The sequence below is a fragment of the Bufo gargarizans genome, chromosome 2 (genome assembly GCF_014858855.1).
Source record: "Bufo gargarizans isolate SCDJY-AF-19 chromosome 2, ASM1485885v1, whole genome shotgun sequence".
NCBI lineage: Eukaryota > Metazoa > Chordata > Amphibia > Anura > Bufonidae > Bufo > Bufo gargarizans.
Genome location: NC_058081.1, coordinates 535,574,552 through 535,601,525, shown reverse-complemented (window position 1 = coordinate 535,601,525; position 26,974 = coordinate 535,574,552). Strand labels below are relative to the sequence as shown.

Below are 26,974 nucleotides of genomic sequence, written 5' to 3'. Positions count from 1 at the left end.
GGTACGGGGCCCCCAGTTCTCCTGATCAGTGGGGCCCCAGCGGTAGGACCACCACCGATCTGATAGTTATCCCCAATCCTGTGGATAGGGGATAACTTGTACCTACCGGAATACCCCTTTAAGTCCTTCCTTTTTCCCTTTAAGTTTTATATGTACGGTATAATGCCTCATTCGTTGTCAGCGTTTGGTCAGTCATTTCCATCAGTGATTGAGAGCCAAAACCAGGTGTGTCTCTAAAGACAGAACAGGTGCAGATCTTTCCCTTAGGGCTCATGCCCACGAACGTATTTTCTTTCCGCTTCCGTTCTGGTTTTTTTGCGGACCGTATGCGGAACCATTCACTTCAATGGGGATGTAGAAAATACAGAAGTTACTCCGCGTGCATTCCGTTTCCGCTTGTCCGCATGGCCGTTCCGCAAAAAAGTAGTGCATGTCCTATTATTGTCCGCCAATCACGGTCCGAGGCCTCATTTAAGTCCATGGGTCCGCATTTATCATCCGTATTTTGCGGATCCATACTGTAGAAATGCTGTGCCCAGCCCATATTGCTCATGTGTTTGGTGATTTAATAAGTTACAGTTTCTGTATACGATCCGCAAAAAACTGATCAAATACAGAAACCATACGGATATGTTTTGTTCAATAACGGAACGGAAGAGGCCTTAAATCAGAAAAAAAAACCTCCCATACGGAACAATGGATCAGTGAAAAACGGACCGCAAAACAACAACGGTCGTGTGCATGAGGCCTTATACCTTATGTCTTTGGAGGCTCCAGTCCTGGTTTTGGCTCACAATTACTGATGGAGATCACTGACATGTGACTGAGTCTTCATACAGTACAGATGACCATGCACGTGTGCAGCTATCTTCATTGAAGTTTATGGGAGCACTGAAACTTATGGCTAATTCAGCAATTCACATAATCTACAAGTGCAGAGCGCCCTCTTGTGGTGTTAACTGCATATGTAATTACAGAGCTGAACACTAGAGGGAAGCATTGTTACCAACCAGTGTTCCTCTAGTCCAGGGATCGGCAAACTGCGGCACTCCAGCTGTTGTAAAACTACAACGCCCAGTCTGCCTACAGCAGGGCATGATGGGATTTGTAGTGTTACAACAGCTGGAGGCGCAGTTTGCCCATCACTGCTCTAGTCTAACTACACTCAGGTCTTGTTCACATTGACATACAATACTTCCTATCTGTATTTGCAAGGTCCTGAATAAATAATGTCATCAAATTGGTAAAATCTTTATTTTTTTATTTTTATTTTTTTTTTTTATACACAGTCTACATTTCTAGATCACCATTCTTTATCATGTTGCCTTAAACCAAACCTATATTCTCCCATAGAAGTTATGGAAGTGTGTTCTATCAATATATCACTGCAAAACTGAGTTCCAACCACGGTGTATGAACATGATGGACCTGCAAGGTTCCTTGCTGGATTTCCCTGTAATCCTCAGTGACGGCTGTGCCGTCTTTCTTTCTCTCCAGGCCTCCCCTGTTCGGCTGCCATGAGTGCTGGTAATGTCGATGCCCAATAGCAGTGAATTGTCAATGGCTGAGGTGGCATTCATTGATGTTGGGGAACGCCCAACTGAAAGTTCACCGCTATCAAGTGCTGAAGCTAATGGGACGGATAGTGGCCGAACAGCACATACGTCAGTGACGATGGGTATGGTATGCAGCTAGTTGCACTGTTGTGAGAACGTGCCCAGTCCCCTTTAAGGCTAACTGCTGACATTGTAGGTTAGGCTACTTTCACAATTGCGTTGTTATTTCCGGTTATTGACATCCGGCAGAGGATCTCAATACCGGAATTAAACGGATCCGTTTGGATTTTGCACATCAGGATGCATCCATTCCGTTAAGATGTGGTTGTGTGAAATCAAAAAGGGAAAAAAAACGGATCTGTCACCATTGACTAAGGCCTCATGCACACGACCGTTGTGTGTGTCCGTTGTTCCGTTTTCCGTGATTTTCTGCGGACCCATTGACTTTCAATGGGTCCGTTGAAAACTCGGAAAATGCAACGTTTGTCGTCCGTGATCCGTGTTTCCTGTCCGTCAAAAAAATAGGACCTGTCCTATTTTTTTTGACGGACAACGGTTCGCGGACCCATTCAAGTCAAAGGGTCCGTGAAAAAACACGGAGGCACACAAGATTGTCACCCGGGTCCGTAGGCTATTTTCGCACAGATGGATCCGCAGATCCGTCTGCATAACAGCTTTTCAGATCTGAGTTTTCACATCGACACAGAGGCGTTCCCATAGTGATGGGGACGCTTCAAGTTAAAATATACCCTGACTTTACATTGAAAGTCAATGGGGGACGGATCCGTTTGCAATTGCACTATATTGTGTCAACGTCAAACGGATCCGTTCCCATTGACTTGCATTCTATGTCAGGACGGATCCGTGTGGCTCCGCGCGGCCAGGCAGACACCAAAACAACTTTTTTTTTTTTTTTAAACTTTAATAAAAAATGGACACGGAACAACGGAACCCCGTTTTGCGGACAGTGAAAAAATACTGTTGTGTGCATGAGGCCTTACATTGCTTTCAGTGACGGATGCGTTTTTTTCATTTTTATGACCGTAGCTTGCAGCAGTTTTGTGTCCGGTCACAAAACGGAATGCTGACGGAACGGAAGACATCCTGATTCGTCCTGAACGTATCTCTTTCCATTTAGAATGCGTGAGGACTAAATGGAAACTTTTTTTTTTCCCGGTACTGAACTCCTATGACAAGTCTCAAAACCGGTAAAACGACGACGCAAGTGTGACAGGCTTACACAGATTTTCTGTTTTCTGGGGAAAAAAATGCAGCGTGATGCAGTACCAGCAAAGTGTATAAGATTAGACAAGTCGCATGTACACTGCTTTTTACTTCTATGCAGTAATTGACCTGCCGTGCGGATTTTGATATCTGCAGCTTGTCAATTCTTTGTGCGATTTTTAGTGCGGCTTTCACCCTTTTCAGTGGGAGGGTGAGACCTGTGGCAAAGCATTTACAGATTTGGTGTGGAAATGCACAGTTATCTGCACGGAAATTCATGCTGAATTTCTGTAAGTCTACACGCACCCATGTGCAGGTAGCCTAAGGCCTCATGCACACGACCGCTGTGTGTTTTGTGGTCCGCAAACCGCGGATCAGCAAAATACGAATTGCGTCCGTGCGGAACGGCACGGACAGCAATTAATATAACTGCCTATTCTTGTCCGCAAAACGTAGACAAGAATAGGACAGGTTATATTTTTTTTGCGGACCACGGAACAGAGCAACGGATGCGGACAGCACACGGAGTGCTGTTTGCATCTTTTGCTGCCCCACCATTGAAGTGAATGGTGCCGCCAAAACTGCAGCTCGGATGCGGACCAAAACCGCCGTGTGCATGAGGCCGAAGGCTTGGTTTACATCACAGTTTCGTTTTTCGTTCTAACAGGAACAACAGAAGATGGGCATAACATGGGGGGGGGGGGGGGGGTCCTGACCAGAGTGAATTTCAGGTTCTGGTGCACCGACCGTGGAATATGCAGCACATTTCTTAAGAGTATCCTTTTGTCCACCGTCTGCCTACGTCAGTATACTGCAGAAAACCAGCATGGAATAGTGTAGTAGACTGCGCTATTCCATCCTGCAGTGTCCTATAGACAAAAGTAGACCTGTAATGAAGGCCATAATAGCCTGGGGGTGACGGATGTGTCTGTATGGCACCCGTCACTGGCCAAACCCTTCTGAGAGCTCCAGTGACGTCACTTCCCATAAAGGAACTCCTGAGGCAGGCAGACTGCAGAGGAGAAGGCAACCCTGGGGCCCGAACACTGGGAAGAAGAACTGATCAGTTATATCCCCATGCATTCTGAATGAAGAGCAATCCATTCAGGATGACTGATCAGGCAAAAGATAAAACCGCAGCATGCTACGGTTTTATCTTCAGCCCAAAAAACTGAACTATGGTTATACCTGTTGCTTGTACAACTTTTTCTACCACACATTTTCCTTCCGCTCAACGTTCCATTAATATGCTTGGATACATCACTCTGTGAACAGTCAGCTTCTTTAGCAATGACCTGTTGTGGCTTACCATCCGTGTAAAGGGTGTCAATGACTGTCTTCTGGACAACTGTCAAGTCAGCAGTCTTGCCCCTTATTGTGTAGCCTCCTGAACCAGACTGAGGGACCATTTAAAGGCTTAGGAAACCTTTGCAGGTGTTTTGTGTTCATTAGAGTGTGACACCATGTGGTAGATTTAATCAAAACTGATGTAGAGCAGAACTGGCTTAGTTGCCTATTGCAGCCAGTCAGATTCCACCTGTCATTTTTCAGAGCTCCTTTAGAAAATGAAAGGTGGATTCTGATTGGTTGCTATGGATAACTATGCCATTTTTTCCTCTGCACCATTTTGATAAATCTCCCCCCATGAGTCTACAATATTGAACTTTTTCACAATCTTCAAATTTTCTGAGATTCTGACTTTTGGGTTTTCATTAGCTGTAAGCCATAATCCTCAACATTAAAATAAATAAATGCTTGAAATAGAGCACTCTGTGTGTTATTAATCTATAGAATATATGAGTTTCACTTTTTGAAATGAATTGCTGAAATAGATTAAGGCTAGGTCTACACGACGACATTTGTCGCGCGACAATTTTTATAATGGCAGTCTATGGTGTCGCACTGCAACATGCGACATGCTGCGACGCTACAGTCGTAGAAAAATCCATCTCAAATGGATTTTCTGCGACTGTTGCATCACAGTCGCAGCATGTTGCATGTTGCAGTGCGACACCATAGACTGCCATTATAAAAATTGTCGCGCGACATTAGTGCAACAAAATGTCGTGCGACAAATGTCGTCGTGTAGACCTAGCCTAACTCTTTGGCGATATTCTAATTTATTGAGATGCACCTGTACACATTCCCAGGGTTGCGGTAGGAGGATAGAGGAGATATAAATCCTCATGTCCTTTCTCACTGTATTTCCGAAGGTGGTGTCTCAGAGCGTGAACACACTTCGTCTGCTGCAGATGGTGGTAGGGCAGACTGAGTGAGGGCACCAGACCAACTGCTGTGAAGTGTGGAAGATAAGGACCGAGGTCGAGCTGGTCATCTTCCATGAGGGAGAAGCTTGGAATGCCCAGGACTGGTAAAGAGGGGGAGGGGATGTATGAGCCACGTATCGATCAATACGTTACAGCCTTCTGTTAGAGGCACACGTCAGGTGTCCTCCTGGCTTCAAAAACTGCAGCAAGAAACCTGCATGTGTGACCATACCCTAAAGACGTTTTTACTATGTGTATATTCTGTATATTGTGACACCAGTGCGGGATTGGTTGTGGAGGATAAGTATTTTTCTCCAAGATTCCTTTCCTGTTAGGACAAGTATGAAGTAGCAGGCGAGAGACTCTTTGGCTCCTTTCACATGAGCGAGTATTCCGCGTGGGTGCAATGCGTGATGCGAACGCATTGCGCCGGCACTGAATCCGGACCCATTCATTTCAATGGGTCTGAGTACATGAGCATTGTTTTTTTTCACGCATCACTTGTGCGTTGCGTGAAAATGCGGATGCAATGTGTTTTTCATGGATGGTTGCTAAGAGATGTTGTTTGTATACCTTCCGTTTTTTTATCACGCGTGTGCAAAACGCATTAAATCGCATTGCACCCACACGATAAAAACTGAACAACAGAACGCGATCGCATACAAAACGGAATGACCTTGCTTGCGAAATCACGCATTTTTCACTAAACTCATCCGGACCTAATCCTCTGCAAGGGGCCTTACCTGTGAGGTACTTAATGCAGGGGATGGATATTTAAAGGGGTTATTCCAAAATTGATGAAAAATAAATAAATAAATCAGACATCATGTAGTACATGACAATCTCTTTTTAATAAAGCTAGACCCAGCCCTGTACCTCACCAGAGCTCCCCCTTTCATTGCTCCAGTTCCTCTGCTAGATTTATTTCAGGCTGTGTTCTTTTTAAGGGGCATGTACTTTCTGCTGCAGCTCTTTCCCTGTATCTGCTAAAGAAGATATGGCTGGTGGCAGTGGAAGATAGGCCCCATTCATACAACTGTATTGCGGATCGGATGCGGACCTATTCATTTGAATAGGGCTGCAAAAAAATGTGGACAACACAATGTCTGCATCCGTGTGTCTGTTCTGCAGTCCCGCAAATAGATAGAACATGTCTTATTCTTGTCTGTTTTGCAGAATAGGCATTGTTACAATGGGCCTCCCCAAACAAACTGATGCAACATGGACGTCAAACGGACGTTATCCGTATTTTTTGCAGATCCGCAAAAACATACAGTCGTGTCAATGCACCCTTAGGTCTCATGCAAATCCGCAAAACACAGATGCCGACCATGTGCGCTACATAATTTATGGAACAACCCATGATAGAAATGCCTATTCTTGTCTGCAAAATGGACAATAGGTCATGTTTTATATATTTTTTTTTTTGAGGGGCCACATAACGGAGCAATGAAGTGAAATGGGTCCACATCCAAGCCGCAAAAAATGCAGACCCAAACAATGGTTGTGAGACTGAAGCAAAAAAAAAATTGAGAGTCTCCGTGTGCATTCCGTTTCAGTATTTCCGTACCGTGAAAAGATAGAACATGGCCTATTCTTGTCCGCAAATCACGGTGCTTGGCTCCATTCAAGTCAATGGGTCCGCAAAAAAAACAGAACACATACAAAAATGCATTCGTATGTATTCCGTATCCGTTCCGTTTTTGCTGAACGATCTATTGAAAATGTTATGCCCAGCCCAATTTTTTCTATGTAATTACTATATATGGCATACGGAAAAACGAAACAGAAAGGAAACGGAAACAAAAAATGGAACAACGGATCCGTAAAAAAATGGACCGCAAAACACGGAAAAAGCCATACTGTCGTGTGCATGAGCCCTTAGTGATTTGTATAGTATGTATATTTCCGATTTATTGGGTCAGCACTGGTGCACTGTGGACGCCCAGTGACACAATTAGACAATGTGGAGAGCCTGTCGCCTGCCCAGCAAACAGGACTGTGAACAGAGCCATCTGTTTTCCAAGGTCGCAGCGCCCGATCACAGGTTGTCAGCCTTCCATCCAGTCTCTTATCTGCCTTTGTTTGGAAACAGGAACAGATTCACACACTGAACCAGCGAGCAGAACACATGTATTTAGTAGTTGATCTTAAAGGGGTTCTCTGTGAATTGGATATTGATGACCTATCAGGATAGGTCGGGGTCCAACTCCCGGGACCCCCACCAATTAGCGCTCAGTAAACGCTTAGGCCTTCTCCTAGGCCAGTGACCTCTTCTTCATCGATTACATGGCCTAGGCGCAGCTCTGTCCTATTCAAGTGACTGGGGCTGAGCTGCAATACCAAGCACAGCCGCTATAGAATGGATGGCGCTGTGCTTGCTGAGCTGTGAGGAGGCCGCAGTGAGGAGCGCCACAGCTGATTGGCGGGGGTGCCAGGAGTCGGACCCCCGCTGATCTAATATTGAACTATTCTGAGGATAGGCCATTAATATCAAATTCCTGGATAACCCCTTTAAGTTGAAGCTCCAGGTTTGGCCAAACACCAGCAAGTTTAGCGGAGCAAAGAAACGTGTTGGGGGGTCATCGTTTTACGCCGGTCTTTGACTCATCCCTGCGCTGACAAAGTATGTACATGATTTATGACCGCATAAATTAGACATGTACGGCAGTCCATACGCCTCATGTGAAAATCTACCCCACTCCCTGTGGAACAGAGTGGCCAGTCGGGCCTGTGCGCAGCCGCTCCATTCATTTCTATGGGAGTTCTGGAGTACAATGCACATAGTAATCATATGATGAAGCCCCCAGAGGAATAATCTTTGAGGAGAAATGCGGTGTGATATGTATCTGTACTGTATAGATGATTAGTTTCCCACCTATGTCTCATTGCATGTCACTGTCACACTATGTTGGGAGTTGTAGTTTTGCAATGACTGGAAAGCAGCACCTCAGGGACAATTACTATGGTTAGATTTCACGCAGGTGTGCATTTCCTACTGTCATATACAGCTTATAATAATGTTACTATTCACATCAGATGTCTTTATGGTGGGCCACATTATCCGACATATATTGGATGCCCTGTTCCCTATAGAAGCCGTGAGCAGTCAGGGAGCGTCCTGTCTGGTGCTATGTAATGTACTTACCTTCCTTCTGCCTGTAGCTCCTTTCCTATATGATTCTCCATCACTGCCAGGTGACCAGACTCCAGGGAAGTGCGCATCTGTCAGCTCATAGGGTCCAGAGTCCAGGATACTGAGTAAGCTATGAACACCGTCCTCTGGTTGATTGGCTTGGGTGGAGGAGAGCCCTACCACAGCCCACCTTAAAGGAGGAGTCTGCCTGTCAAGGGGCTGCTTCTCACGCCACTAAACTTGCTGAGCTGTACAGAATGCAAATCAGCCATTTGCCTTTTGTACCCTGTCTGCCAGTGGGACATTACCTCAGTCTGCTGCCAGAACTATAATTAATGCGTCGCTGTTAATCCCTCTGTGGAAAATTAGGCCAAATTCCTCCAGCCATAGTTGAAGCGCCCACAGAGTGAGAGACGTCGACATTTCAGCTAATCGGTCTCAGAAAAGTGTTGGGCCCCGGTCACATTGTGGGAGTATTTTATAGCATCCGGCACTCCAGCTGTTCTGAAACTACAACTCCCAGCATGCTCCATTCACTACAAGTACAGCATAGTACGTGTGCATGCCGGGAGTTGTAGTTTCACAGCATCTGGAGTGCCGAAGGTTGCTGACCCCTGTTATAGCCGGTTCTGTATAGTTTTTTCACTCTTTTCCCCTGTGGTGGTGATGCGTCCTGTAGGTGTTTTTCCTCTTTAAAGGGACCCGGTCATGAAGAGTTAGGACCCAAATCACCAATAACCTGTTATCCAGAACGGTGACAGCTTCACAAAGATGATCAGAGAGATTTGGCGTACCGCAGGAAAAGGAGTCGCATGGGTAGAGCCACAAGTCACACTTGCTGGTCCTTATTTTGGTCTAATTGATGTCCCACAGGCCAAGTGTGTCATCTTGAGCCACCTCCTGTGGCATCCGACACGTGCACAGTAAAGTCAGGTGTACGGCCCTCTGCTTCATATGCACACTGCACATGCGCCAGATGAAGCCGTAGGGCCTGTCAGGTTGCCACCATTTTTTGAGGGAATCTGGTAACGAGGCTCTACAGATGTGAACAAAGCCTAACCGAGTACCTTGATCTGAGTGCCTTCCTTCAGCCTCCATACGTATAATACAAACCTTGTGATTACCAAGATACCATCAACTCTAACATCACATGGTGGACTCAGGTTCCCGATACCCTGAGCCGACTGATGGAACATAGGAAAGAGCGAATAATGGAGGAGATTTTTTATCCCTCTACTCCACTCCAGTAAAAAGATGGCAAACCGTGGGTTGGCGACTCTTTTAATGACATCACGCCATTTCTACGCCGCCTTTGCCACTTTCTGAAAAGGAGCGGTGTGGATGGGGCCATGATGACTCAAATCTATACGCTCGGACTGCTGGAGGATATGCTTAATTTAAGGCTAGGGCTACACGGCGACACTAGTCGCCAACAGGATCATGAGTAGCAGTGATCCCATAGAAATGAATGGGATCGCCAGGTTGGATTTTTTTTTGCGACTGTTGCAGCAATCCCATTTATTTGTATGCGATCACCGCTACTCGGCAATCCTGGCCACGACAGCGGTTGCGCGACCAGTGTCGCCGTGTAGCCTTAGCCTAAGAGGAGACGTGCATCTCATCATAAATGAAATGCTTCCTTCAGCGCAGCAGGGAATATCATCATACAAATGTCGGTCTTGATAAATGACCCCTATTGCGTAATGTTTACAATGAAGAAAGTGAGTTTGAGGGTCCTCACACATATGAAAATTTTTAAAATGTCAGAATAAGGTCTCATGCACGCTGCCGTCACTGGCCAGTGACTGTTCTGCGGACCCCAAATTGGGGTCCGCAGTGTACGGGCACCGACCGTAGGTCCGTCGTATGTGGGTGCAGGGTCTATTCACTTGAATAGTGTCCGCATCCAACGGTCTGCACTGCAGAAAAGTAGTGCATGCACTACTTTTATACGGTGCGGAAGCACGGACAGAAGACTCACGGACGCAATCCATGGTGTTCCTTGGGGTTCCTTGCCTCCGTACCACACGGTACCTTCCGGATCTGTGATGCGGTGCACAAACGGCTGGTGCCCCCATATTGCTGACCCGCCAACAACCTGCCTTTTTTTTTTTTTTTTCTTTTTTGTGTGGCCTTTTTTTGCACACAGTTTGAGAGATTTATCAAATCGGTGTAAGGGAAAACTGACTTAGTTACCCATAGCAACCAATCAGATTTCACCTTTCATTTTACAATGGAACTCTGAAAAATGAAAGTTGGAATCTGACTGATTGCTTTGGGCAACTAAGCCAGTTTTTGCAATACCAGTTTTGATTAAATCTACCTCAGTGTGTCTTCATGGTATTGTCAATATGCCTGAAAAACGCCAAACGCTACAGCCTGCTGTGAAAAAAAAACCCAAAAAACAGAAAGACAAAAAAGGTTACCTAATTAACGAAAATGTGAGTAGCAAAAAAACACTTGTGTGTCCTGTGTTTCATATTTCCCATAAATCGTCAGCTAACATCTGGAGCTGAGGTTTTTACAGCAAAAAACCCTGCAAAACCGCTGCTGCATAGACGCCACTAAACACAAAAATGCCAGAACAAACTGTGTAAAAACACCCCTCTGGAGTTTTTTCTTCCCATCATAGTCCTTACAAATGCTAGCGACAGCTAGGCCATATTTTAATGGGATTGCAGATTTTTTTTCAGTAAATTTACATTTACTGTGTAAAGTGTCTATACACAATCTATACATGTAAATTTATGTGTGTGTGTGTGTGTGTGTGGGGGGGGGGTCACCGGACCCCCCCCCCCCATCCAAGCAGCGGATGTCAGGAGAAAGAAGGGTTGACTTTAAAAATGGGAGCTAATCTGCCAGCAGAGGTTTCTGGCAGTGAAGGCTAGGCATACATGTGTCCTCCAACAGTTGTCTAATGTGTATAGCCGGCTTTACAACTTTAGGCTACTTGAACACGAACGTATTTTGTTTCTGTGTCCGTTCCGTTTTTTTTTTTTGTAGATAGGATGTGGACCCATTCATTTCAATGGGTCCGCAAAAAATGCTGTGCTATGCGCATCAGTATGTCCGTTCTGTAGCCTCTCAAAAAAAAATAGAAAATGTCCTATTCTTGTCCGTTTTAGACATTGTTACAATGGATCTGCAAAAAAAACAAACGGATAGCATACGGATGTCGCCCGTGTTTTTACGGATTCGCAATTTGTGGATCGCAAAACACATACGGTCTTGTGCAATATCTGTATATTATTTACTTATACCTCAATTTTGCTTTCATTCCTTAGGTTTTGGGTAGACAACTAATATCTGTTCAGCGCAGTTGGCCTATTACCTCATGGAGAGCGGCAAGCACAACATTTAAGGTGAGCAGTGCAATGTGGACATAGATGGAGATAATGGAAGTGTGTGTGGAGTCATGTTCACAAGAATGTCTCCTTGTCCCTTCTTCAATTTAGTCGGCAGACCTGAAAGTGGAACTGAACAAACATCCTAAGAAGAAGCCGGCGGTGTCAGACTTGGTGTTTGGAAAAACATTTACTGACCATATGCTGACCATAGAATGGACCAACGAGAGAGGCTGGGGAAAGCCTCTCATTAAGCCCTTCCAAAACCTTTCCCTTCACCCCGCTACTTCTGCACTGCACTACTCAGTGGAGGTAAGATGTCAGGATCCAGGACGTAATGGCATGGAAATGGAGCCTTCTCCGGTGTAGTGGCAGAATCTGATTTCAGTGGTCGGTCACTGAAGAGTTAAAGAGGACCTGTCACCTCTCCAGACATGTCTGTTTTAGTAGCATCCCCCATATAATAACAGTTCTGGAGCATCTATGTCTCTGTGATGTGACATTCCTTTATGCTAGACGTTATGAATGAATTTCTAGCGGGTTGCAGTGAAGGTCTAGATGGATGTTACCAAATGGGGATGTGTCCCTGCACAGTCTGACACTGGCAGCACAGACAGTGCAGGGACAAGGGGAATACAAGTAGTAGCTAAGACAGACATGTCGGGAGAGGTTACAGGTTGTCTTTAACCTGAAGGAGTTTCTGAGAACTCACAAGTTAAACTGTGGAGCGCACGGGTTGCTCTACAGCAAGCAGCTTCCCCTACCTTCCAGCTGATCTTTCTCCATAGGCAAGTGGGCTTCACTGGAAAGGAGGCTTGGTGTAAGATGGACCATTTTGCACCAGAATTTTGGTGCATTTCTGGCATAAAAATCTGTCTCAAATTAAGCCAACCAGTAGCTGGTATAGAGTCTGTGAAATGTGTCTAATCCTGCACCATATTTATCATCCAGCCTTAACCCCTGTGATAAATCTGGTGCAGTCTAGACAGCCGGTCTAAGGTTACACCGTCTATAGGATTAGTAAATCTGGGCATTTCTGGTGGCATTTGGGGAAAAGTATGATTAGTGTTCGCCATTTTTGTGGTGTACAAAAGTTACATATGTTGTTGCAAGTGCCATTTTGCTGCAAAACTTGCAACTTTTTCTCCTTCTCTGCCACCCTTATCACTTTACAAAAAGTGGGCATTTAAAAAACTGTTAAATCCACGGAAACAATAGATATGCTGCAGATTTCAAAATCCTATAACACAACAAGAATGGAGGGCTCAAACACCCTGAGGAATGGATAGCGGTAGGTTCACTGCCAACTGGGTCACCTACCCAGTGATAAAGAGAAATTCAAAAGATGCAAACAGGCAGGCACACCACCTTTTTGTCGCTTGTGTTAGATAAAAGACAATCGATAATAAAATTGGATCAACATTTACATGATTGTAAAAGACAAAAAAAAAAATTAAAATACTATACTGAACACCTTAAAATAAAAGAAAATACACACCCTACAATGTAACAGTATAGTGCACTATACATTCGCTGGTGAGGTAAGTATATAGGTAGCTCATGCACATATATCATGTAAACATATTGCTAGGTATATAAAAATCACACCATGTTCGGCAATATATTACAAGCCGTAATCCATATCTATATAGTCACTGTCACTTCCTGAAGGAAGATGGTATATCAAATATATATCAGGTAATTGCGCCAAAAGTTTCCAGTAATCTAGATAAATGCAGATCAAAAGGGTTTGTTAATGGTTCAATGTATAAGGCTTGCTGTTCCATTCACAGTTTGTTGGGGTCAGTTCACCATCTCTTTCAATAGATGTTCACTGAATTATTTAATAAATTGTTGCCTCTTTGAGGCTCTTGCCACTATGGTTGTTCCGTGGTATATCAGGTCTTTAATAGGGCATCACACTTGTGTCGTTTTTCAGGATACTAATTCCATGTGGCGAGGACGCTGTGCTACGATCTCGCGCTATTTCCGTGATGTCTCGTTCTCACACAGCAGTCACATAGTTTGGCCAGCTGACCCGGTCATGTGATGAATTCTTGGTCAGGTGATCTTTTCTGAAGGTCCTGCTCACAGGTCCTTGTAGGTTGGTCTCGCCCTTATTGAAGCGTAAGGATAAATCTTTACCGGCAAAAATGTGAAACATAAAGAACAGCTGTATGTATTCTTATTCCTTTTAGTCCGGACCAGTAGAAGAAATATGGCGATGGCGCACAAACTGCCAGACGCGTTTTGAGGCTACTTGCCTGTTCCTCAGTGGCTACAGAACTGTGCTCCTCTTTGTATTCTTTTATAGGCCTCCTAATTAAGACACCCATAAGATCTGGGACTGATCCATACAAAATTCATGGAAAATGTGGTTTGGAGTTTCATTAATTCTATTTTTCACTTGTAATCTGCATCTTTTGTATACATATCTCAGCTTCGTATACATTAGTAGTCCTATGGTCAAAACAGCCTGGTATTCACCAGTCAAATAAATATATTTAGAATACAAGGCTGTTTTGACTATAGGACTACTAATGTATACGAAGCTGAGATAAGTATACAAAAGATGCAGATTACAAGTGAAAATAGAAGAATGAAACTCCAAACCACATTTTTCATGAATTTTGTATGGATCCATCCCAGATCTTATGGGTGTCTTAATTAGGAGGCCTATAAAAGAATACAAAGAGGAGCACAGTTCTGTAGCCACCGAGGAACAGGCAAGTAGCCTCAAAACGCGTCTGGCAGTTTGTGCGCATCGCCATATTTCTTCTACTGGTCCAGACCAAAAGGAATAAGAATACATACAGCTGTTCTTTGTTTCACATTTTTGCCAGTAAAGATTTATCCTTACTTTTCAATAAGGGCGGGACCAATCTACAAGGACCTGTGAGCAGGACCTTCAGAAAAGATCACCTGACCAAGAATTCATCACATGACCGGGTCAGCTGGCCAAACTATGTGACTGCTGTGTGAGAACGAGACATCGCGGAAATAGCGTGAGATCGTAGCACAGCATCCTCGCCACATGGAATTAGTATCCTGAAAAGCTACACGAGTGTGATGCCCTATTAAAGACCTGATATACCACGGAACAACCATAGTGGCAAGACCCTCAAAGAGGCAACAATTTATTAAATAATTCAGTGTCCATCTATTGAAAGAGATGGTGAACTGACCCCAACAAACTGTGAATGGAACAGCAAGTCTTATACATTGAACCATTAACAAACCCTTTTGATCTGCATTTATCTAGATTACTGGAAACTTTTGGCGCAATTACCTGATATATATTTGATATACCATCTTCCTTCAGGAAGTGACAGTCAAGTGACTATATAGATGTGGATTACGGCTTGTGATATATTGCCGAACATGGTGTGATTTTTATATACATAGCAGTATGTTTTAATAATATATCTGCATGAGCTACCTATATACTTACCTCACCAGTGAATGTATAGTGCACTATACTGTTACATTGTAGGGTGTGTATTTTCTTTTCTTTCTTTTCTTTTAAGGTGTTCAGTATAGTATTTTTACTTTTTATTTAAAAAAAAAAAAAATATATATATATATATATATATATATATAATATATATATATATATATATAGGTCTTTTACAATCATGTATATGTTGATTGATTGTTTACCAATAAATAATCTTTTATCTAACAGAAGCAACAAAAGGTGGCGTGCCTGCCCATTTGCATCTTTTTAAGATTTAAAAATCCGCACGGCAGGTCACTTTCCACGCGGAAAATATGTGCAAAGTGTAAATGAGATTTGTCAGATCTCATTCACTTTGCTGGCGCTGTATTACTTCTAAAATCTGCACATGACCCACAACGTGTGCGGGTACCCTCCCTGTTTCCGGCACCTCCTCAGAGGTGTCATCATATGCCCCTTCATCTGCTGAGGAATAGCCTTTCATAGAGGGGCAGATTTCTTTTTACAGATGTGTGGGTGAACCATGGCTGGCACTGAGGGTGCCATATCTGGGTGCTCTTCACATCATGGAGATCCAGTGTACGTAGGATTGTAGCCTGCATTTTTGTTTTGTACTGCAAAGTTTCTTTGTGTCTTTTGTAGCTCTTTGAGGGTATGAAAGCTTATAGAGGAGAGGACAATCAGGTTCGTCTTTTCCGACCTATGTTGAACATGGAAAGGATGCATCGGACAGCACTACGAGCTTGTCTACCTGTAAGTCTTTGACTGTATGTTCTCAGATAGAAGAATCACTGATCTGTGTTGTTTAACCCCTTCATGGCATATAAAGAGAGTTTAAGGGGATACAATCGGGGCTTATGGACACAAAGCACTGGGTCCACTGAAGGGCCTCAACAGTTTGACCATATTACCAGTTGTTAGGGTATGGTTAGCTATACCACAATTACTGCCTTTGTGTTGATAGACTAATGTATTGGTATATAGCTATATGTCAGTATGTAAAAAAAAAAAAAATTCAATGAATTAAAAGGTCATGTTCCGTTTTTTTTTTTTTTTTTTTTTAGCTTTAAAATCAATGTCCAAAGACATAACATAGTATACACTTAGCCTGTGCAATAAATGCTTATGATCAGTGCATGCTGTAATAGTTTTATTTTTTTCAGCATTTTTGCCAGAATGAATATTAATATAGATTCAATGGTAATGCAATACTGTAACATGGCACCTACATAAAGTACCGCTCATCCTGAAAAAAAAAAAACAATCAGATTTTTTTTTGCAGACATGCTGAACTGTCAGCCAAAAAAAGATCTGCATTTTTGCGGACAGCATATGGTCGTCTGAATTAGCCCTAAAACTTTAATTTTCCTGAGCTCCTTTGGAAAATGAAAAGGTGGAATCTGATTGGTTGCTATGGAATGTAAAGAAATAAAAGTTAATGTCCTCAAAGCCATTTAGAATACCGGACCTTTCTATTAGAAGTATAGAGTACGTCAGGAGATCTACCTGGACTTCCAGTATAGGCTCTGAAGGTGATGTGAACAGAGCCCGAGTCTACTTTATATTACTATACATTTGTAGCAGACCAAACGGGGATAGAATGAGTTTTAAATAATGGCTTCCTCTTCCATCTATATGTAATATACAGCATATAATATATAACCTAAAGATAAGGCCTAAAAACCAAATATAATCAGGTGATCAGTAAAGGCTATGTCCTTCCAGTTGACTTAGGCTAGGTCTACACGACGACATTTGTCGCGCAACATTTTGTTGAACCAATGTCGCGCGACAATTTTTATAATGGCAGTCTATGGTGTCGCACTGCAACATGCGACATGCTGCGACTGCGACGCAACAGTCGCAGAAAATCCATTCAAGATGGATTTTTCTGCGACTGTCGCATGTTGCAGTGCGACACCATAGACTGTCATTATAAAAATTGTTGCGCGACGTTAGTGCAACAAAATGTCGCGCGACAACTGTTGCGCCCTATCTGTCGCGCGACAAATGTCGTCGTGTAGACCTAGCCTTACTCTTGCCCCATTGGAAGCCGTTTTGTCCATTTTTTGTTTTCTTGTAAAATATGCTGGAAAAGAATGGTGTTCCATCAATGATATTCAGTCTCCTGTATCTTTTCTCAGTCCTTTGACAATGCAGAACTTCTAGAATGCCTAAGAAGACTTATTGACCTCGACAGAGACTGGGCTCCTAAATCTACTACCGCTAGTCTCTACATTCGACCCACCTTTATTGGCACAGAGGTAGATTTTGCTTTTACTGTTATGCTATTTATGTATTGCTTTTGATAACCTCCCTTGGTGGCACAGTGTTCAGCATTTTGTGAAGGTTGATGTCCCTTTGGAAGGTCACGGTTTTTGTTCCACTTTGTTTTACTACAAAGTGAAGTGTATGAATATAACCGACTTATATGATATTGGTTTGTGTTTTATTTTTTTCCTGTTTTAGACTTTATTATAGCTTTCATGGTCATTCTATGACATTTTGGATGTTGTATGTGTTTGTATTGTAAGCACACCCACAATTTTTTATTTTATTTTATTTTTAGAACAGTTAGGACCTGATCAAATACATCTCCTTGTGCTCAATTTCCCTTTAATTTTTATTAAAGCATTTGTGCAGGGGTTTTATATTGGTGACCTATCTTCGGGACAGTTTCTGGTCATTAGGGTCCATTCACACGTCCGTGTGTGTTTTGCGGATCCGCGGACACTGGCAATGTGCGTTTTGCATTTTGCGGACCGGACATCGCTGGCACTTAATAGAAAATGCCTATTCTTGTCCGCAATTGTGGACATGAATAGGGACATGTTCTATTTTTTCGGGATTGGAATTCCGGACCCTAAAGTGCGGGTACGCATTTCTGGATCCAGGCAGCACATCGTGGGGCCCCATAGAAATTAATGGGTCCGAAATTTGGTTCCCGCAAAATGCGTAACGGAATTGCGGACGTGTGAATGGACCCTTCCTGCGCATAGTCTCCCCTTGTAGCGGTGGTGCAGTGTAATTACAAGTACTCGCTCCATTCACGTTTGTCTGTCAAGTCCTTAGAAATATGCATATTAGCTCATGTCAGCCAAACCAGAGACTCATCTAAATGTAAGAGTGACCTGTTTATGAAAGCTGTTTCGGGTTTTCTTGGTCTTCGTCAGTACAGAGCAGGTTAGTCGTTGGCTGGAGATGACTCTTTGAAGAGACCCAGCAGATGTATAAAGACTTATTTTTAACGGGTACCCTGTCCTGTACTGACAGAGGGCAAGAACTTCAAAACATCTGTCTACAGGTGGAAATCTCTGGTTTGGTTTGACGTGAACTAATTTTCCTGTATTTTCTCATGAACCATTGTCTGCTAAAAAAAAAAAAAAAAAAAAAATTCATATACATAAGACTTTTGTCATCTGAACTTGATGTTTGTGGTGGGACCAGCCTAAACACGCATACGTGGAGCTCCTGACTCTTCCCAACCATCTATCAGGGTAGAGAAGAATCAGTGTTCTTTTGGCTCTCTCCTCAATGAAAACACATACATGTTCGGCCAGGTGTGTAAGTGTATGGAGCAGTTGGCAGCATTCAGGGGACAGCTGTTGAAGGTGTATGGGCACCTTAAAGAGGACCTTTCACTAGAATAAAAAATCTAAACTAACTATACAGACATGGAGAGCGGCGCCCAGGGATCCCCCTGCACTTCATATGTTAGGCTCCACCCAGTTGAACCTGCCGGCGTCTCCTTCTCCCATGCTGTAGCGCTGGCCAATCGCAGCGCTCATCTCATAGCCTGAGGGGCTTTTTTTTCTCTCAGGCTGCGATTGGCCAGCGCTACAGCATGGGAGAAGGAGACGCCGGCAGGTTCAACTGGGTGGAGCCTAACATATGAAGATACCGGAGGCAATTACGGGAGAACGGAGCAGTGCCCAGGTATAACAGTAAGTGCAGGGAGATCCCTGGGCACCGCTCTCCATGTCTGTATAGTTAGTTTAGATGTGTTATTCTAGTGAAAGGTCCTCTAAGTCTCCATACGCCTGCTAGGTCTCTTCAATGAGACTATCCCCCCCCCCCCCCTTCTCTCTTATCCAAGTATAATATAGGATATAGGATTCACAGGAAAAACAGAATTTGCCTCCTTAAATGAATCTGCTGTCTTCCTACAGCCATCTCTAGGTGTCACAAAGTCCAACCATGCATTACTGTATATCATCGTTGGACCTGTAGGACCATACTTTCCATCCGGAGGATTTAGTCCAATTTCACTTTTGGCAGATCCAAAATATGTGCGTGCCTGGATGGGTGGAGTAGGGAACTATAAACTGGGTGGGTAAGTAACACTTTTTGCTCTACTTTTTTGCTGTTTAATATGAATATGCTACATGACATTTTCCCGATAGTTTGTGGGAAACAAAAAAGTTGCACTGTATTTCAAAACTGCAGAAACCCTTATTTAACACCGCAGTTATTACTGTCCGCCCACTGTCCATTATGGCATATCATTTTATTTTTTTTTTTTTTTTTTTTATAAGCTTGCCTTTTTCTCATGAGAACCCCAGACAACTGGATATATAGGCAGTATTTGTTGTTATTAACCCGTTAACGTTTTTTTTTTTTTTTTACTTCCAGCCTTCTCAAAGCCATAACTTTTTTTTTTTTTTTTCATTCACATGAAGGCTTGTTTTTTTTGCGGGACAAGATGCACTTTCTAATGGCACCACATATGGTTGTCAATGAGAATTTTACAATGTTCCTATGGAGTCCTGCCACAGCCAGGAGCCCCATAGAAACTAATATTCAGCAGCCTCCTGTCACACAGGAGGACAGTGGCTGCCACATATACGCTCCGGCTGCCCTGATCCCCGATGGGAGAAACGGAGCACACCCCGAAGAATGCTTCTGGGTTATAGGGCATCTGAAGGGTTAAAAGCCTGCGACCGGAATTACCGCTGGTCTTGGGTGTCTGCTGTGTGAATACACATGCAAGTGGCTTCCATTTTTAAATGCCCGGCCACCGACGTAAATTTCTCTTGGGCGTTTAGGAAAGGTTTAAAGGGGGTTTTCGGGGGTAGTATATTAATGACCTATCCTCGGGGAAGGTCGTAAATATCAGATCATTGGGTGTCTGATACCCGGCAGTGCTGGGTGTCAGAACCCCACTGATTAGATATTGATATTTCATCGATATTCTACTCTGGAAAAACCTCTTTAACTCTTTAGTGCTCTCCAACACACCACTTTTTTTTTTTTTTTTTTTTTGTAATCACTAAAGGACTTTATTCTGTTGCAACCACCTTTTTACAGTGCTCTGGTATGATCCCTGGTGTCCTGCGCTGGGTGGAGCAAGTGTTTGATCCCTGTCCTTAAAGGGGTTGTGTCACCTCGCCCACCATGCCCGGCTATTTTTACAAGTCCCATAGGAATGAGTGGAGAGTACTCAACGCAAGTGCAGCCACCACTTTGTTCACCTCTAGGGGACTGCTAGAAGTAGCGGGTCAGCTTGGCTATTTTCAGGACTCCCATAGAAATAAATTGAGGGGTGACCGCGCATGCAACGCTGTTCTCCATACACTTCGGGAGGCTCATTCTGGAGATCGGGGCCGCACCTGCACCTATCTGACTTTGGTGACATATCTTGCCTGAGGTGAGACAACCCTTTATTGCTTTTTGGTTGTCATGTTCAAAGATCCCAAGTAAAAGAAAAACTACACATACATTAATAGGTACAGCCGCATGTGTAACCACCACGTTATTTGCCCTGCATGGAAAATGCCGTAAATAAAAAAAAAAGAAAGCTGCTAGAATTGCTGTTTTTTGTACATATTGCTTTCCAAAAAATACAGTAAAGAACAATCATATATATCCCAAAATGATGACCGTGAAACACATAAGTCGGTAGGAGACTCTGCACTAAAAAAAGATTAATAATTGGTTTTGCATCCAGTGAACATTTTTTATTTTATTCTTGGCACCTGAATATTTACTTCCACACAGAAACTATGGACCCACAATTTATGTGCAACATGAAGCAACAAAGGAAGGATGTCAGCAAGTACTATGGCTATACGGTGATGACCACCAAGTGACTGAAGCTGGTACTATGAACTTCTTCATGTACTGGATCAATGAGCAAGGAGGCAAGTCCTGTTTTTTGTATTTATTCTGTCAAGGGATGGGCCAGTTTGAACAACTGTTTTACCTCTACAGTTATTAATATTAATAGTACTAGCTGAAGGACCCGGCTTCACACGGGTATATTTAATCTATTCCATTTAATGTTTGTGTGTGTCGTTAGAAGATATCTACAGCACGCCGCCCCCTTAACAGTGACCTCCACAGCCCCCCACCCCTTAAAACTGACCCCCCCCCCCCCGCATTGCCCCTTCTCCTTAAAATGGGACCTCCACAGCAGCCCACCCCCTTAACTTTGACCTTTACAGCAGCCTGCCCCTTTAACAGTGAGTTCCACAGCACCCCACCCCACCCCTTGACAGTGACCTCCACAGGGGCCCGCCCCTTAACTCTGACCATAGGTTACAGTCCACTTAGCTGACCTCCACAGCGACTGCCCCTTTAACAGTGACCTCCACTGTACCCCTTTCCCTTAACAGTGACCTCACAGTACCCCGCTGCCCCTTTAATAGTGGCCTCCAGAGTCCCTTCCTCCCTTAAGCATGACCTCCACAGCGGCCTGCCCCCTTAACAGTAACATCCACAGTGCTTTCCCCTTTAACAGTGAGCTCCACAGAAGCCGCCTCTATTAGTGACCTCCACAGTACGCCGTCTACTTAACATTGATTTCTACAACACCTCGCCCCCTTAACAGTGGCCTCTACAGCAATCTGCCCCTTAACACTGACCTCCATAGCGGACCTTCCCCTTAACTGTGACCCCCACAGCAGCCTTGCGCCTAGGGTGGCCAGAGGTCTGGTTTTAGGCCGGACAGTCCGGCTTTTACTCTGTCCTCCATCCGGCGCAGGGCCTGGACGGACACAGGGATGTCCTTTCGAACAGCTCACTCTCAGACAGCAGCACTTTGCTGTCTGAGTGTGAGCTGCGGGGAGAAAATAACCCTCCCTCCCTCCCACCCCTGCAGCTGACAGAAGTTAATTTTTACCTTCATTTTTTTAAATCCCTTTCGGCTGCGGCGTGAGAGGGGGGCGTGGCTTTGCAGGACCTGGGGGTGGTTTTTTTAAGTCCATCTTTTGAGGGTGGCTTGAATGGCCACCCTACCCGCCCCCTTAACTGTGACCTCCCAGCACCCCGCTCCCTTAACAGTGTCATCCACAGCGAGCTTTTGTTGGCTGATAAAGGACATGTGACCGTGTGTATGGCAGTTGGGATATGAAGAGAAAGACCTGCAGGCTTCTATTGGCTAATGTAGGTCATGTGATGTGCCATTATTGCATTTTTGGGGGGAATATCTCAGGAACGGTACGTGCTAGACAGCTGAGACACTGTCTAAAACCTTCCCGGACACCAGATGTACCTGTGTTCTAAAGTTCGTGATTGTATATGCGATGGTGCGGATTCCTTTAGCAGACAGACATACATACATACATACATACATACACTCAGCTTTATATATTATCCTCCTGAGATTAGTTTTGTCTGTTAAGGGTGTATTAGACACCCTGATCAGGAAGACGATTGTTGGGAGGGAAGCATTACTTCCTGGCAATCGCCTGCTCACTAGCAGAGAAGACTGCTGCTATTACATGCAGTGATCTCTGCAGCATGGGGAGAAGCGATCACTATGCCATCATTCGTCCCCATGTTGTACAGTGGTTTGCCGGCGGCAAATCGTAATTAGGCAGCACAGTCTGCCGCAGGCAAATCCTGATCGGGCAATTGGCGGCAATATTACACTGCAAGATAATCGCTAATGAGCGTTCTTACGAACGCTCGTTAGCAATCATTGGGTGGAAAATCTGCCCATTTAATACACCCTTTCGTTTCCTAAAAATATTTGAATAAGCACGGTCGTTTCAACAGATGTTACAAGTGAAGATACTTTATCATATATCTTGTTAGAGAAAAATGCCTGTGTTCCCCCTTAGAAGCTACTTCTCCTCTATCTCCTGCACTCCTCATTCACTATCAGGAGAGACAGAGACAAGATGAATTTTTCTCACTGAGGGATCAGGTTATAGCTGGTTCTCTTAGAATGGAGAGGGCAGGAGCAGGCTGCAGAGATGGAGACACTGCTGCAAGTTCTAGTGAGTGTTTTACTGTCTCATTCCGATGCTGATTTTGCTGCCACCCTACTCAGTACTTTAATATAATGTTCCCCATGCTGCTGGCCCTGTGTATGTGAGAGATAGGGGAGCAGGGTCTCCTCTTCTCTACCTGTCCTGTGTATGTGAGACATTATAGCAGCTAGTCTCCACCCCTAATAGGAAAAGATGCACACATAAAATGACCAGAAATGGTGTTCTCCCTTACTTACACACATGTAATGACTGATTCTGAAAAGTCTAATAAAACAGCAGGTATGTTAAGGAATTGTCTAGGAGTAGAAAAAGATGGCTACTTTCTTCCAGAAATGGCAAGATGTTAAACGTAACTCTGTACTTCTCAATTTGTGATGTGCGCAAAAAATATTTAAGGCATACAACAGAAAACGGTTACAAAATGTAATGGCTGATTTACATGGCCCCATGCTGTGGAGACAATCACTACATGTAAATGCAGCTCTTCACCTCCACTGATGAGTACGCAGTTGTAGTGAAGGAACACTTCCTTCCCAACAATAGTCTGCTAGTCAGAGCAGTGTAAATGCACCAGATAATCACTAATGAGTGTTAATAGGAACGCACGTTAGCAATTATCTGGCGGTGTAAAGGTGCCGCAGATTACACGATGAACAAGTAATTGGATCGCAGGCACTTAAATTGGCATTTGCCGGCAGCAGATCGTGCTGTCTAAACACGCCTGGCTGCCAGCAAATAATGATTCAATATGGTGGACAAGCGATGGCAATAATGATCGCTCCCCCCATACTGTGGATGAGATCGCTGCATGTAAATGCGTCTCCTCCAAGGACGAGCAGGCGGTTGTTGGAAAGGAACGCTTCTTTCCCGATAATCGCCTGCTCAATTGTCCCATCTAAAAGGACCATTACAGTACATAGCAAAAGATATAAAATAGCACATGGAAAGTGACTACCAGGCGGTAGAGGGTACAAGTGTGTGTGTGTGAATGAGAGTATAGCTGTTTGCCAAGTTTGTCATGGTTTTTCCTTTTGGTTGTAGAACAAGAACTTGTAACGCCACCACTAAGCGGGTTAATCCTCCCCGGAGTGACAAGACACAGTCTGCTGGATCTGGCGCGGCAGTGGGTGAGTTTCAAATGCACAGGATTTATATCTATATGCCATAGATGTCTATAGCGGGAAACCCCCTCTAGTAATAAAGTGTTACATTGCTGTACTATTCTTGTCAATCTTGTCTCCTGCAGGGTGAGTTTAAGGTTTCCGAACGCTCGTTTACCATGGCCGACGTGGTGAAAGGGCTGCAAGAGAACAGAATAAAGGAGATCTTCGGCGCAGGAACCGCCTGTGTGGTTTGTCCTGTTAACCGGATACTTTATAATGGAGAAGTGAGTGCTAAATGCTTATTTTAACCCGTTTATAACTGGGTGATTTTCAGTTGGGTTTTTTTGTTTTGGTTTTTTCTGCTTTTGTGTTTTTACTCCCAGCCTTTCCAAAACCATAACTTAAATTTTTTTTTCATTCACATATAGCCATATGAGGTTGTACTTTCTAATGGCACCATTTAATATTGCATACAGTGTAGTGGGAAGCAGGAAAAAAAATTCCAAATTGGATGGAATTATAAAAAAACAAAAAAAACAAACAAACACAGTTCTGCCACAGTTTTCTGTGTGGTAAAACTGACCTGTTACATTGCATTCTTCAGATCAGTACGTTTACAACAATGCCACATATGTATAGTTTTTCTTGCGTTTTAATACTGAAATAAAAATTTTCTTTGCATCCCCATATTCTGACTCCCATGACTAGGGGAGCCGGTTCTTTACCTCCCAGACGCCATGGTCACATTTGAGCATTTCATCTGAGGGGTTAAATGTGTGTGATCTACGTTATCGTCGATCGCCTACATTAGTCCCAGGTGCCTGCTGTTTAAATTGTAATTTTACCTTTGAAATTAAAGGCCAAATCTGGACTTTAAATGGATGAGTGTGTTCTATGGAATGCTTCACCACACATTGTATGTTATGCAGGGCTGTATTTCTCTGATCTGATGGCTGACTGGTATATAATTTTTTCAGAATTACCTCATACCCACCATGGAAAATGGACCTGACATAGCAAAACGCTTCTTAAAAGAGCTTACAGACATTCAGGTATGTTTCCTTATAAACCCTCCCAAAAGAGAACGTGACAGCTAGAGATGAGCGAATTTCATGTTATGAAATCAGTTCACACTTCGTTTGGTGGTAAAAGCAGAATTGCGTTACGGATTCTGTTACCACGGACCATAACGCAATTCTATGACGGAAGGTATAACGGAATGCCTTTAGAGGCACTCCGGTATTCATTCTGTCATAAAAGTCTATGGGCTGCAAAACGGATCCGGCCCGTTTCCATTATGCAGGGGACAAATTCCTTATACAGCCCATAGACTTCTATTATGACGGAATGAATAACGTAATGCCTCTAAAGGCATTCCGTTATGCCTTCCGTCATAGAATTGCGTTATGGTCCGTGGTAACGGAATCCATAACGCAATTCTGCTTTTACCACCAAATGAGCTGACGTATTAAAGGTGGCCTCCTTTAAGCAGGGATTCAACTATGAGCTGCCACACAGATGAGCTGTCATTTTCTTTCATAGACTGACAATGTTGATGAGAATAATGTTTGTGTAAATTAATCACAGTCTTCTCTCTGTCTTTTTCCAGTATGGCCGCACTCCCAGTGACTGGGTATACCTTGTGTGATGCAGATGAGACCTCACTAAGACTTGTCCATTCCAAAGCATCAAATTTATCAACCTCCTGGATTTTATTAATGTGTTTTTACTTAGGGCTCATCAAGAAATGGTAAAACAAGAGTGTCTACCTCCGAAGTCTCTTCAGCCATCGTTTTCTAGTCCTCCCAATATGACGAAACACATGGCCTCTTGTAATTTAACGTATTCAATTGTATTATGAAATTATTATTTTAGATCTAGGAATACTGTGTGACAGTAGATTAGTAGAGGCTATGATGGTGGTGCGGGCTTTGCTCTCTTACGTGTGCTGTATTCTCTGTAGTCTACACGCATGGAGGGTGCTACAGGAATACAGCTTCAACAACAGATCTTCCTCCTTGCCTCTGCGCACAAGGCTCTGTTCTCCAAGCAATATGATAAAGAACTGAGGTTTTCTCAATCCTATTTACACTCCGCTATTAAACTGCGCAAGTCACTTTCACTGGTATCCTGTTTGTAATATGTCCTGGCTCTTCCATGTTGCGCTTTTTTTTGTGTGCGCAAACTCACAAACTAACACTAGAGGGAGCACTTGGTAAGTAAGTGAGAATACCTGGACTATGAATGGTCTTGCAGATGCATATGGCTTATTTCAGTTAACAACTTTAAAAACCCAGTTTAACAAGGAAAAAGTGTAGTCCTGGAGTAATTTGGTGGTGATATATTAGATATGGAGACCATGGAGCTATCTTAGTTACTCATGAGCAATCCATCACAGCGCAGCTTTCATTTTTCAAGGGCGTAATATGAACTGAAAGCTGTGCTGTCATTGGTCGCTATGGGCAGCAAAAATGTTAATTTTTTTTCTTCAGTTTTATAACTCTTCTGTATGCTTTCAAAACGTATCCTCTGATACGCCCAAATATAGCTGAAATGCTGCCGATTTTTCAGACCGATTTGCAGATAACTACAGTAGCAGCAAAGAAGATGAGAGTTAGGCTACTTTCACATTAGCGTTGTTTAAATCAGGCGTTCAATTCCGACACCGGAA

At 43.6% G+C, this 26,974-nt stretch overlaps 1 protein-coding gene across 1 annotated transcript in view; it reads left to right on the top strand.

Moving 5' to 3' along the window:
• LOC122928563 (branched-chain-amino-acid aminotransferase, cytosolic-like) overlaps positions 1 to 26,425 on the top strand; it is a 38,304-nt gene extending 11,879 nt beyond the window's left edge. The window contains exons 2-11 of the mRNA XM_044281532.1: positions 11,468 to 11,545; positions 11,639 to 11,839; positions 15,627 to 15,737; positions 17,129 to 17,248; positions 19,154 to 19,317; positions 20,982 to 21,124; positions 24,242 to 24,327; positions 24,447 to 24,587; positions 25,281 to 25,355; positions 25,913 to 26,425. Of these exons, the coding sequence (XP_044137467.1) occupies positions 11,468 to 11,545; positions 11,639 to 11,839; positions 15,627 to 15,737; positions 17,129 to 17,248; positions 19,154 to 19,317; positions 20,982 to 21,124; positions 24,242 to 24,327; positions 24,447 to 24,587; positions 25,281 to 25,355; positions 25,913 to 25,951 (1,158 nt within the window). The 3' untranslated portion in view covers positions 25,952 to 26,425. The remainder of the gene's footprint in view (positions 1 to 11,467; positions 11,546 to 11,638; positions 11,840 to 15,626; positions 15,738 to 17,128; positions 17,249 to 19,153; positions 19,318 to 20,981; positions 21,125 to 24,241; positions 24,328 to 24,446; positions 24,588 to 25,280; positions 25,356 to 25,912) is intronic.
• Positions 26,426 to 26,974: the final 549 nt, after the last annotated feature.